The 14,121-nt window shown below is 40.3% G+C and overlaps 1 protein-coding gene across 2 annotated transcripts in view; it reads left to right on the forward strand.

Annotated features, from left to right (window-relative positions):
• The first annotated feature begins 6,439 nt into the window (after positions 1-6,439).
• Positions 6,440-14,121, forward strand: part of ctdspla (CTD (carboxy-terminal domain, RNA polymerase II, polypeptide A) small phosphatase-like a) — a 34,693-nt gene continuing 27,011 nt past the window's right edge. The window contains exon 1 of one of the 2 annotated variants that reach the window (XM_031732473.2): positions 6,440-7,187. In XM_031732473.2, coding sequence (XP_031588333.1) covers positions 7,112-7,187 — 76 coding nt within the window. In that variant the 5' untranslated portion in view covers positions 6,440-7,111. The remainder of the gene's footprint in view (positions 7,188-14,121) is intronic. The other variant, XM_031732474.2, reaches the window with a different exon arrangement.

Consider the following 14,121-nt stretch of genomic DNA (forward strand, 5'->3'; position numbering starts at 1 on the left):
GTCGGCTACTGCTTGGATATTGCAGTTACATTCAAAGTATAGGATCAAGTGGCCAAAGATGATATATTAGAATGAAAATAAAAGAACAAATAGTCCTAAAGATGAAAAAAAACGTGATAACACTTAATCCATAAACGAATATTTCATTAGATTAGTTACAAAATAAGATATACAGAATATTCTTTTTGTTGCATAATCTCTCAAGATTATGTTCAGTCTATTACAAGTTTATATCTATTCCACTAGGTGGCAGCAAAGGTAAACTAATTAGCCAATACAGTCCAAAGCGTGATCTGTGCGACCTTTTCTTTCCAGCTAAACGTCAGAATACCCAAGTTCAAATTTTTCTTTAGAGAGCCAAGGCCCTAAACTGGGGTAGGAGTCTTACATTTTATAGTTCTGTAGTAGTCATACTATAGATCGGTGACACCAAAGTCTTCCCATAAAATCTCTGGTTACTCCCAGGTAAATAAATAAAATAAATCTTCAGGACACTGAGGTCTCTTAAATCTTAAGGACTTCTCCTCTTTTGTAAATACACTTTGAGGGACTGAACAGGCTTGAAAACTCATAAAGTTTCATGTAATATGTGATTAACGGTTTCGGCCATGGGTGTGAGAAAATGGAAATAATTAAAATTACAGTGAAATCAATAAATATAATGAAACAACTTCAGGTATCACTTCTGCTTCATCTGTCATAAATAACAAGGGAACAGGCCACACCTGGTCATGAAACTGCTTATTACTTTTTTGTCTAAAAATGGGGGGCTGTGTATAAAAATGAATGTAATTTCTAAACAGTTAATGCAGTGCTGTTGTTTTAATTAAAAAGGAAAGTCTGCACTTTGATCGCTTCTTGATAGCTTGATTTAAAATCCACCGTGGTGCTGTGCAGGGGCAAAACTACAAACTTTGTGTCTTTGTCCAACAAATTATGGACCTAACTGTACATTTAGTCTAAGGAGTTTGGAAAGAAAATCATGTGGACTTCTTTAAGTTTGTTGAAGGCGTTTCACCTCTCATCTGAGAAGTATCCATCTCATCAACTTTCATCTGAGAAACTTCTTCAGTTCTTCTTCAGCTTCTTGGATGAGAGGTGAAACGTCTTCAAGCAACTTAAAGAAGTCCAGACGCTTTTCTTTCCAAGCTCCTTAGACTACGATGACCTGGATGACTGAGAACCTTAACAGACAAACTGTATATAAATGAAATATGTGGGAAATAGTGGCTGATTTTTGAAATGTTCTGCACATGATATAAAGCAACATGACCTGACATGTGGACACAGGAAATTTCTTATATTTCTCATCTAATATGAGCCCAGACCTGAATATAGATATATAATATTTATATCAATTACCAATTACCAAAAAGGCAAGGATGCTGTTTGTGTAGCAGCCTGTAAATGTTTGGGAACTGAACAAACCAGCTGCTGGACTATGGGGAGTCCCGGGTCTTCTTTGTTGTATTTTTTGTTTCATGATGTTTTCAGTTGTTAAAAGGTCCAGCACCTGGACTCTTCTATATGAAGCTAGCTGTTTAACATGTATGCAGTTTAACATTATCTTGCTGAAACATGTAAAGCCTTCCCTGAAAATTGTTGCCTGGATGGAAGCAAATATTGCTCTGAAACCTCAGCATTGATGGTGCCGTTCCAGATGTGCAACCTGCCAGCTCCATAGGCACTAATGTACCCACATGCCATCAGAGATGAAGGCTTTTAAACTGAGAGCCGATAACAAGCTGAATAGTCCCATTCCTCTTTCCCTTAGACCGTTTTAAATGAGCTTTGGTCCAGAGAAGGATCATGTTCACACATGGCTTTTTCTTATATGATAGAGGTTTAACCTGCCTGTATGGATAGCACAGTGAACTACTGATTCGTATATATATATATATATATATATATATATATATTGATTTATATATATATATATATATATATATATATATATATATATATATATATATATATATGGCCTTGTCTAAACTTTTTTTGAGACATGTTGCTATGATCAAATTCAAAATGATCTAATATTTTTTTCATGAAACAGGAAAATGTCTCAGTTGAAACATTTGATGTTATGAGATTTGCACATCACTGAATTCTGTTTGTATACGCCATACATTTTACACAGGGTCCCAAATTTTTGCAATTCGACTTGTACATTTGCTGCAATAAAGCACCTGCAACTCTGAGTGTCCCAGTTTATACAAAAGTGTTTTTGGTCCAGTTGCAGCTTTAATACAAATGTGCTGCCTTACATTGCAGGATTCAGGCTACTCTGTGTCCCTTTACACGCTTCACTGTGCCACTGTTTATACGATGCTGAAAGGTATATAGAGGTTTAAGAGCAACCTGAAAGGCTCAAGAACCTGCAGACACAGAGAGACTCATGCAGAGCGAGAGAGATTATTCAGTGATACCAGCTCCTTACTGAACTACACCCACACTCATAAAACATTCAAGCACCCCGCAGTCTGACAGCGCATTTGAAGGCAGTGAAAAAGATCATCTGTGTCCTATCAAAGTTAATATCAAGAAGATATTTATTTTAATTATTCATCAACAGAAATCTGGTGCTGGATAGCGGTGCCATTTTTCCCCTGCCTCAGTCAGAGAAATGTCAGAGGCCAACAGCGTTTGATGTCCATGATCAAAAAGTGACTCCACCAGTGTTTGTTCTCATATTTCACCTTAGTATTGGTCAGTCATGTGTGTATCTTTATCCTGCTGACACGCTCCACTCTCCAAGTACTTGTGTCTTGCAGCTGTTATTGCAGAGCCTAATCTGTGGCCCTGAATAAGCTTTAAAGTTCTTTATGCACTATTTATTCTGGACTGACTTTCTTTGGCTGCTGCTTCAGGGCCACAGTAAACTGATTTCTTTTTAATAGAACATGCAGAAGATCAACAAGGAGGTACTTACATGTAATATTTATGTGCTGAACATTATGTTTATGTGATACAGCTCTCTGATTACCTGCAGATGAAGAACTGTATATAATTGCATGTGTCGAGCAAGTGTAACAGTTCATCGTTGTGGTTTTATTTGTAGTGTTTCATGTGATATGAGATGCTAAGCAGTGCTACACCCGTGAACTGATCTGCTTTGGAACTACATGTTCCTATAACTTTTCCTGTATATTTTATGTTTATGAACTGATATCATGGGATGTTGAACGCCATTAATTAGAGTAACTTTTTGGTTGTCACTCAGTAATCAAAGTGTCGTTTCCCTCATAGCATCATTGCTGAAACTGGAAATAATTACATTTGAGAACCTGGGGGCAGTGATAACAGCCTATGAGCAAAACACTGCAATATTATTACTTTTTAATTTAATATGGTAACAGCTGAGCAGTTCAAGTATAAGTTAACTGAAGCTTAACTGGGACTTGTATTTTCTGTTTGGCCAAACCGAAGTCCAAAATATACTTTTTTCACTCTAATTTGTTCTCCACCAACTCTACAGTATTTTTAACAGATAATCATAAACTTTGTACTGAACTGTTAATCATCCGAACATACAAAAGGCACCTAACTCAAGAGCTGAACCAGTGTGAGCTGGACTGAAAATCAATGACAACACGTCTGATGGAGTCTTGAATCCTAATTTGAAAATTTTGGTTCAAATCATCGTCAGCATGCACAGAGGAGGTCAGGAGAGAGGTGAGACACTACAGTCTGCAGGCATCTGTAAGACACAGTGGAGGCTCTGTCATGGTTTATGACTATATTTCAGAGAGTGGTGTTGTGGATCTTCTCAAAACTGAAATTATGAACACAGAAAAGTGCCTTTAGATTTTGATTAGGCTTCATTTTTCAGCACGACAGTGACACAAACACACTGACAATGCAGTAAAAGCATACCTGGACAGAAAAATACAAAATGCAACACTATCAGTCATGGATTGGCCTCCACAGAGCCCGGACCTCAACATTATTGAAACAATGTGGGATCATCTTGAAAGGAAACAGAAGAAAAGGCAGCCGACATCCAAAGAAGAGCTTTGACTGTCCTTCAAAAAGCCTGGAGAACTATTCCTGAAGACTACTTAAAGGAATGACAAGAAAGCTCACCAAAGAGAGTTCTGGCTGTGTTGAAGAATAAAGGTGGATGCACAGAATATTCACTTTCAAACTTATACAAACTCTGTTTTTGCTTTTGCACATGTAAATCAATGCACTTATTTCCCACTTTCCCATATAAAGAAATTAGGGGTGACTCGAGACAGTACTCTAGTCTAGATGCTTTTCATTCATCAGGAAAAGCCTCTAATCGACCATCCAGCTAATGTGTTTTCTGACAGCTTATTAACAGGTATAACTGCACACTAGAAAGTTTATAGAAGAATAGATGATTATGAACATGATTATAAACAGTTGGGTATCTATTTATTTTCCAAATAGAAAGGATGCAAAATGATTTTAGACAACCTCAAAGCATTTATACCATTTTTAATGAAGACATTGGTTTGGTTTTCTTCATTCTTCTTTGTGGGCCACATACAGCCCACTTTGATATCAAGTGGGCCAAACCAGTGAAATTCCCCTCTCTGTTATTGTAAACAGTGCCTCACATGTAGTTTTTCTACATGATAAAGAAATGCTGCCGTAGTAAATGAAAGACGCTGTCCAGTGGGACAGTCTTTGCTGAGCTGGTTCTGGCCCCTGGGCCTTATGTTTGGCACTCCTGTATTACAGGCTGTTAGCGGTTATGATTATTATTATTATTAATGCTAACAATCCTAAATCCTCTTGATAGACTGTTTCTAACAGGTTCTTACACAGATATATTTACTCTACAACATTTGCCTTTGATGAGTTATCTATGCAAAGTGCACCAGCATGGTTACAGACATGCTCCATCCCCTCGGATTTCAAGAAGCCATGCAGTCTTGACAGATGCAGAAACCTGAGACAGACTGCCAGGTGGGGACAGACAATTGTGCAAAGTGGTTGTGGTGTCAGCTGTTACACATACATTATTGTAAACATCACAGCCGAGGCGCTGACCTGCAGTGAAACCATCGTTTCAGCGGGGAGATTACATACTAATTATCAGAAGCATCGGTTCTCCCGCTGTCCGCGCGCAATCATGCACATGTCTCAGGTGGGGTCATTTAGGGCTTTGTGGGCTTCGGCTCCATTAAAGTGACAGCTAAGGTGAAGAGGGACGAACACTAAGAGACGTCATCGTTGGCAACAGACCAGAAAACCACTTTATCTCCCCTGTTGTCATTCTATGGTCCACTGAGGCTGAAACAGCATGAATAATGTTTGTTTAGCAGTGCACGTGGAGAATCTGCAGTGCACGCGCGATGGTTGTGAGCTACATGATGTAAACAAGAAGCAATTCATTGATTTTACGTGTAATTTATAGGCTAGTCTCTTGGTTTCAAAACAACAACGAGCATTCAGCCATCAGGGTTATCTCTTCTTGGGATTGGAGAATGCATTTAAAAACAAATACGTTTACTATGTAAGGCACAGGGCATGTCAGAGTCAAGCTATTATGGTAAACTTGGAGTTTAGCCCCATTTAGGGACAAACTATGGCGATATCTCAGCTTTTGCTCTACTCTGTGTTATATGCAATACTTTTTGAAAAGGCTTGAACATTAAAAGTGGAAAGTGAATGCTTTTGAAGTATATATGAGTTAATTTTTTAAACTATCTTTCAGGTAGGTTGTTTCAAACATACAGCAGAACGTGACATATTTCTTCTGTGGATTTAAGCTGTCTGGGTTTCTTTTGTCTTTTCATGTAATCCCAGACTGACTGCATGATGTGGAGATCATGGCTCTGCAGGGGCCACACCATCTGTTGCAGGATTCCAGATGACCTCGGGTGTAGGTTTGGGATCATCATACTGTGATCTGAACATATCTAATGCTGTAGCTCAAGTTTGTATCACTTCGCAAAAGGCGATTTTTGTGTAAAAGGTTTATTTGTAATGAGAAATTGTTTTAAAAACAACAAATGGGCTAATATTTATCTTTTTTAGGCAGGCTTTGAGTTGCCAAAGCTATAAAAATGAGTTTGAGTGAGATTTTCTTTTTTTTCTGGAAATGTTTACAGCCATGTCATCAGCCCCGCCCCCTCCTTTCTTTAAATTTCAGGGATTAAGGCGTTTTTTGTTGTTTTTTTGTTTGTTTGTTTTAAACAACTTAAGGTAAATTATACACAGTGACATTTTTACAGTGTGAGATTTTACAGCTAGGTTTCACTGAATTAGTATGGGCTATTTAGTATTACTCCACTTTAATTAATTTCCTTGAACTGTAAGAGGATTTATTTAAATTAGTGTAAAGGGTAAAAAAAATAAAATAATTAAATTAAAAAAAATAATTTTTGTGCAGTGTTATTTTGTTGAGAAATTAATAATAATAATGATAATGATAATAATAATAATAATTTTTAAAAAGCAAACATAATGAAAAAAAAATAAGATAAAAAATTACAAAGCAGGTCGTAAAACATGTCCCGAGTCTGCATGCAGTGTGAAGTTTTCCTTTTCCCCCTCCCTGAGCTGCAGGGATATGAAAAGATAGCAACAATCGGTGGGTGGTGGGCGGACTGAGAGGGTTTTTCAGCATGGACTGACGAGGATAATAGAAATGTTGCAGGCGTGTTGCTGTTGTAGTCAGCCTGCAGGGCCGGTAGGACGACGGTCGCCATCTCTGGGTAAACACTGTAACCGTATCACGCAGTTGATATTGTAGTGTGTGGATAGAAGCTGGAGCGTACAGTAGCGGCAGCAGAAGGCGGGGGCTATGCTGCCTGCAACAGCCACAGCGGACACGAACGGCTTCGATGCGGGACTGATGCTTTGTTTGTCTCCTGCACATCGGACTGTCACCTCACATTTTCGACAGGCCGTCTTGACCGCTTCTTCCTCTGTTCCTTCTTCTTCTCGCTGATATTTTGTCTCGCTCGTAAGCGCCGGGTATGGGAAGTGCACGCTTCGAGTAAAAATGGGATTTTAACGTTGCAAACAGCGGACGCTCCATAGCCTGCGCACAGCCAGGGGGACTGTAGTGCGCCTGGTAATGTTTGCCAAGGAATAAAACGGTGTAGCCGAAGGTGCGTAACATCTCGTTTCCATGGACAACACGTCCATAATAACACAGGTTGCAAATCCGAAAGAGGAGGAGAGCATTTCTTCAAGTCAAGATAAAGGTAAGGCGCACAGAAATGTTACACATGACTCTTTTTTGTTCACAAAAAAAAATCATCAAAAAACGCGTGAATTTTCGGTTTCCATGTATTCCGGAGAGCCCGCTGCTTGTTTAGATTGACTCAGTGCCCATCTGCCAGATCTGCAGCCCTCGGTGCAGAGAGGATACTGAGCTCCGGAGTGCAACAGCAAGACAAGAGTATCGACGGAAAACCTCCATTGTTCAGCTTGAAGCAGGGAAACATTAAGAGCCAGAGCCCCCAGCTCAGCCTGCAAATATCTATACAGGCTGGTGCTTGGAGTCCGCTCTAACTTTATATCACTCATAGCTTTATTTATTTTAGCCAGAAATATCCCACCCAGCATTTTATTACTTATAACATGTGCCATTTCTTTAGGTCTGAGTGAGCAGGGTTTACTACTGGGGGCGGGTACTCCACTACTTCTCCCCCCCTCTGCACTCTCAACATCCCTGTATCTGCCACCAACACTGTAAAATGCATTAAAAACAGCACACCACCAATAACAACTGATCAGAGGAGGTTGTGGTATTTGCAAACTGCATGCACATGACTTTAAACATGTGATTGTCTGTGCAAGGTCAGAAGACGGTGTCTTTATGCGCCTATCAACATCAAAGTCACTAGTGATAGGTTTGCACACATTTATCCATCTGAGCAATATCACTGAAGCAACAACAACAAACAGAAGTTTGCATTATTATCTCTCTTCTGTACATCCTCGTTCATAAAACAAGTATCCTCATGTAACTGAAAGTGTCTTGGCTATTCATGCTGCTGGGAAATGTCCCCTTGCTGCTGAGTTAAAAAACAAAAAGTGGCTGAAAACAACAGCTCAACAGCTGCTCTGCAGATTATGCAGGCTGAGCGAAAACACATTTTCTTTTTTGTTGTTTTTTTTTTTTTTTTTACGCAAGACTCTGCGCTTCACCATGTGGCGACGACATGAGTGTCAAATCCCCCTCATCAGTCAGGAGTTTTCATTAACTTTGAAAGTGGTTTTTGCCAGTCTTTTTTAAACTGATGCATGTTTCCATTTTCATTTGCGCTGACATCTTGTTGTGTAACGAGCACTCGGAATCTGTGTGCACACACTGGGGAGGTACACGAGCGTCCGCGGAGCTCAGGGCTCTGACATTTCCCCCGCCAGCCACCAGCACCCATCCAAGTGAGCCACAGGGTGCCTGGAGGCCAGAGGGACCACAGCTTCCTGCTACACCCAGTGCTCTGTTGGAGAAAAGGTCACCTTCCCGCATCACCTACCACTGAGCAACACTGACATACACGAGCCACTCTGAGTCACTGCTTTCCCAGCCTGCACTGTTAAAATGGGCTTTGCTTTAATGTGAAATTGACTCCATCAATTGTGATTTATGTGCCACCGTATAATTTCCCAATGTTTACCCCCCTCCCCAGCAGCTTACTGTACCTTCATAATTAAAACCCACCATAAACAAATCCATCAAAACTACCACTAAAAGCACACATTCATCACCCAGTGAGAAGGAGTAAGATCATCCAGGAAATTAGTTGGAAAAAAAAAATTAAATATTGCTTCTTTCCTTCAGAGTGCTTTTTTGCACTTATTTCCCACACTTTCCTGCCCCGCTCGTCTTGAGCAGTAAAACCCAGATGACATGTGGAATCTGACAGTTAATCTGGCGGGATAAAATCCAGGGTCAGTCACTGACCAAAGAAGGCCTAACACACACCCACACACACTTGCACACACAAACGTGCACTGTGGCTCCTCAAATGGCTGCTGTCGTACATAAAAAAGCATCAGCAGGGAGCTTCCTGAACAGCGCCCCGGCCCTTCACTCCCGTCTCTGTCAAAGCAGACAGCAAACAGCACTTGTTGTCCAGGAAAGTTACTCTGTGGCCTGCTTGGGCTCCACTGAAGCCACAAATCATTACACTCACACACGCACACACACACACTGAATATTTCAGAGCACAGGCAGGCTATTTTCAGAGTCCTATCGGTTTCATTCCAAGTAAAGACGTAGTAACTCATTAGCGCCATTTTTTAAAAACATTTGGTCAGGTGCTGATTAGAGCTCTATGCATAATGGCTGAATGAGATGAAGGATTGAATCATAATGGGGATGGTGGATGAAGTCATGCATATCATACTTTTGGAAAATAAACAGATCGCTTGGAACACATTCGGGCTGTGTTTTGCATCGTGCTGTAGTTTTTTTTCTTTTTTCTAATCTGACAAAGAAGCAAAATGTTCTGATTCAAGTGTAGATGTTTCGAAGCAACCAGAGTCATCTTTCCAAACTCAAATTACACTTTTCATTTGGCAGCCATTATCATTTTTATTTATTTATTTTTCTGATGCAATGAAATGCAATGGCTGGACTTGCAGCCGGGGAGGGGAGCCACAAGGGCTGCCAGGCTCAGTCTCGCTAAGCAAAATCACTCAGGCTTCGCTCCGATAACTTCACAGCGAGGCAGGTATCAATGGACGAGCCGTTTAACTTAATCAGATTAGGTCACATCTGAGTTTAGCTCTGCACTCCCGCAGAGTGAGTGATGACAGATACTTAGGGCAAATTACAATCTTGCGCTCGCAGTAATGGCAAAGCAAGAGTCTGTTTTGCTTGAAAATCTTACCCAATTGGCTTTAAATTGTGTCGTATCTACTGTCACGTCACAATGAAGCTGCTTCTTTTACACACTGCTGAATGCATTTGTTGAATTCAGCCTGGAGTCACTGCAACAACTCTAACTAAGAAAACCGTCTTGGGAAAACAACAAATACAAATAACGCTTTTATCGCCAGTGTGATTTTCCCTTTCTGAGGGCGAGCTATTTGCATTCTCCTGAACAGACGTAATGTCATTCTGCCCATTCTCTGGTCCAGCAGCAAGATTAGAGCCTGAGCAATACTTCAGGCCAATGCCAGCTGTGATTTAGTCAGGAGAACAAAAAATCTTAGAGTTAATGAAAAACCTATTATCATTTTAAAAGACTGGGGTAATTGCGATAACTTCCCAGCAATTATTTTATTTAATATTTACACATTAATCAGCAATTTAACTAATCAGACAGGTCCTGAGAGGATTGCAAACGATGATATCAAAAGAGCTCTCCTGGACAAAGAACTGTTCACCATTTCTAAACTACCCCACCACGTCATCGGTATTTAACCATTATGTTCTTTTTATATGCAAGTACTGGAGGCAGCATAGCCCGGCAAACATGGTTAAAACCCTGACATCATTCCCTTGGTCAAAACTGGTCGCAGTATGACTCCAAAACCTGAACTTTAGATGGACAGACATTACATTGTTTCCACATAGAATAGAGCTTAGTTCGGAATCTTACAAAAGTGAAAAATACAAATCAAATTTCTAAGATGGAATCTAATGTCTTTGTCTTTTTTAACAGCTAACCCACCTAACATCTTCCCCACGTACGCAGACCAGTATTACCAAAGTCTGTTTACGGTTTTCTACACCTAAATTCAATTTCATTTGTCGTATATTGAACTCTACATGCCAGACTCTTATAATTATCCCCTCTCTGTCGAACATACCAGCCTCATAAACTCAGGAATGCTAACATTCACATAAGAAACCAGTTAGCTCAGTAGCATAAGTAATGAACTCAAAAGCTTTAGATTCTGAGTTGAAGGCACCTGTAAACTTTTTTTGTATGTTTGTTCATTTTATTCTAACCAATAAAGACAACAAGGACTTCTAGGTGACGTAACATTGAAGACATGACTTGATCTGACATTGTAATAACGTCCACGGCTTTAGTTCAGCTTTCGTTTTGGAACTACTTTTTCACCCTGACGTTATGTGGAGAAAAGAAATGCTTGCTGGGATTCTAGGACGATAATAACATATCTCGCGATAGGCAAATATTAGGGAATAGTATCGGCCAACCTGTCACACTCACTCCATCCTAGATGCTAGACTGTCCTTCACAGAGTCCATTAACCTTCGATAATTGAAAAATAAACTCAGTCGTTAAAGGACTCAGACTGTTTACATGCAAGTAGAGATGTATAATATGAGAAGATGCATGGAGACGAAGAGCAGTCGCTGGGATTTCTGCAAACCGATGGCATCTCCAAGTATGATTTCCTCTGAGTCTTCTTGGTCAGAGATTATTTTCGTCGCCAGAGAGAAAGGACAAAAAATACTGAAGCTGCAATTATGTATGAATCTGGAGAAACGCCCGTGGTTTCATCCACTCTTGGTTTTTGAGGTTATTCCTGGAACACGCTGCTGTACATTAATAAAGTGTTTATGATGTGTGGACCACACCTGCAGGGGTGTGTGCAGCATTCGGCTAGCGAGAGGAGCTACTGTGAGTTCTGGCTGGCTCAGAGTCCCTCGCACAACCTGCCACTCTGCTGTTTACAGCAATTTTCTATCTAGACCGGGCTCAAGTGTTCGACAGACAATCTTTTACCCAGAGCATAGCCTTCCACCTCTCTCGAGAATCACATTGGACTTCTGTGTGCGTACAGCGAAGTCGATATTCAGAGCGGCATTTTGATGGAGAGGAAGATAGAGAGAAGAGCTGGAGTCAGTGCTGTAAAGTGCAGGTCCTTATTACAGATTTATGAATCTATTTCAGCCAGTGCTGCTCAGAAAAGCTGATTATCTGCACCTCCAGGGAAGTGTTGGAGTGTTAGATGTTTCCCAACACATCTTCATTAATACCAATAGCCTACTGGACAGCTCATTGGGAAGAATTGAATGTTTTAGCCTAGCCATAAGCTCCTTGACTGAAAAGCTTATTAACTGTTTGTGTGGGATCAGCCCATGTCTCTGTGTTAAAATGAGCATGCCCAAAGCGGAAGTGGGGCGGGTGGAGGGGGACTGTAATAATTTATATCATTTTAGTCCTGCTACAGCAAGCGGTGGAGCATGTTTTTAAAGTTGTAAGCAGCAAGTGAATTGTCGTGTGGCCTTTCTGTGTAACGTAGAGTTTAGAGTTAAGAAGATGTGAAGCAGCTCACAGCCTTATATTATAACTGTTCTGTATATATGAAACCACAGCCAGCAGCTGGTTATACTGTTCAGATTAATTCATTTCTTTTTAAATAGCACCAAATCACAACTCTTCAAGACTCTTCATATTATAGGGCGAAGAGTCCACAATATAAAGAGAAAACAATCAGAAATCTACAATCAGACCACCGCGTTGAGCCAGTACTTGGCAACAGTGGGAAGGAAGAACTCCCTTTTAACAGGAAGAAACCTCTGACACAACCAGGCTCAGGGAGGGGCAGGAATGTGCTGTGAGCCAAACCAAACCAAGCTCGATTTATTCAATTTTTCAGATGTGAACAAACAGATCTAACCAATCAGACCGCTGCACTGTGCACTGTAGCTCAATAATCCTATTTTACCTCACACACGTAGCTAGATGCCGCTCCGAGTCACTCAGCTCTCTGAAATTATTATTCTGCCTCCTCAGATTTAGTGATCTGACAGCTCAAACTGCCCCACTGACATCCTGAAAGTGGCCATTATACAGCTGCAACTCCTGGATTAAGCCATGAAATTCTCCCTGCTGCCTTCTTTTGAATTGGATGAATCCAGAACCTCCGTTTCTCCCTTTTTCTTGTTTAGAAACATCAGCACCAGCTCCTCATTGCTTCATGGTGACTTCATTTTTTTTTTTTTCAAAATTTGTTTCTTTAGGACGAATTTTCCAAAAAAATTCAACTCTTGAGTATATGTGTTGAGTATTGGTGTTTATTAGCCTTAATAATCAGAAGGAAAAAATTGTGCAGAGCTAATTCACTTGCTGTGCAGGTAGTCCCGTCCCTCGGTTTATGATGCTAACATATTAAAATTCACTCCAATACAGTTTTCATTAAGGGAAACGTTGGCAGGCGGCCTCTAGTGACCATTTACAGAACTGCAGTGTTTTTCACTTCCATGCCTACTTCACTTTCATCTTGACAAATTCCACTCAAATGCCAGAAACTGTTCTCCTCCTTAAAAATGTACAACTTTCTGTACCAAAGTGCTCAAATCAGTTGACATTTTATTATGGCAAGTTTATCTTTCATATATAGAATAGCATCTTCAAAATGACTACTTGCACTGGCTCCATAGTTTAACGGTTTACACATTTACCAGACAACCCTGATTTGATTCCCTGAGGGGCGGCACACATGCTTTTGTGGTTGTGTCAGCAATGAAAAGCCTGCAAAATCAATTACGGTGCCCTTGTGTATAAAGGAACACCTTCAGATTTTTCAGAATCACTACTTGCATATGCTAAAGCAAACTGGGAAGGAGCCCAAATAATATTTTCACTACATTTCCTCAGTTGGTAGACTTTGATCCTGACAGCATATTATAAAGTAGCCAATATTCATAAAAAAGTGCTATAATGGCCGGGAGAGTTTTACCAGCACCAATTAAGCTTATCTCACATGACACAGAATGCATTAGAAAGATTTATGTTGGATTTTCTTCTGCTTGCAATAAAGATTTGAGTGAAAAATCAGCAAAGTGCCCCTTAATGATTAGGTAGCCAGTAGATCTATGGATTAGGAGACACAACGAAAGATGCAATAGCACTGCAATCCATCCTCAGAGAGGCCACAGGGGAAAATAGTGTGGGTGGACTCCTCACTCCCACCCCGATGACTGTGATGACTTAAACTTTCCCTCTGAAGCAGCTGTAACAGAACATATTCCTATTCTGAAGGCCCGCGACTGGCGTCTAGTTTAAAAGAGTTTTAGGATCTTTCTTGTTTAAATTGATATACCGTTAGGATCTTTCTTGTTTAAATTGATATACCTAAGGTCAGTCATCACTGTTCTCTCGATACTGCTAAAAATTACCTCTACAGGATCCATAGAAACTCCAGAAACTTTCTCACAGACCTGACCTGAGGAGAGATCAGAGAGACAATTTTGCTTAAACC

This window comes from Oreochromis aureus, linkage group 9, assembly GCF_013358895.1.
Source record: "Oreochromis aureus strain Israel breed Guangdong linkage group 9, ZZ_aureus, whole genome shotgun sequence".
NCBI classification, from domain to species: Eukaryota; Metazoa; Chordata; class Actinopteri; order Cichliformes; family Cichlidae; genus Oreochromis; species Oreochromis aureus.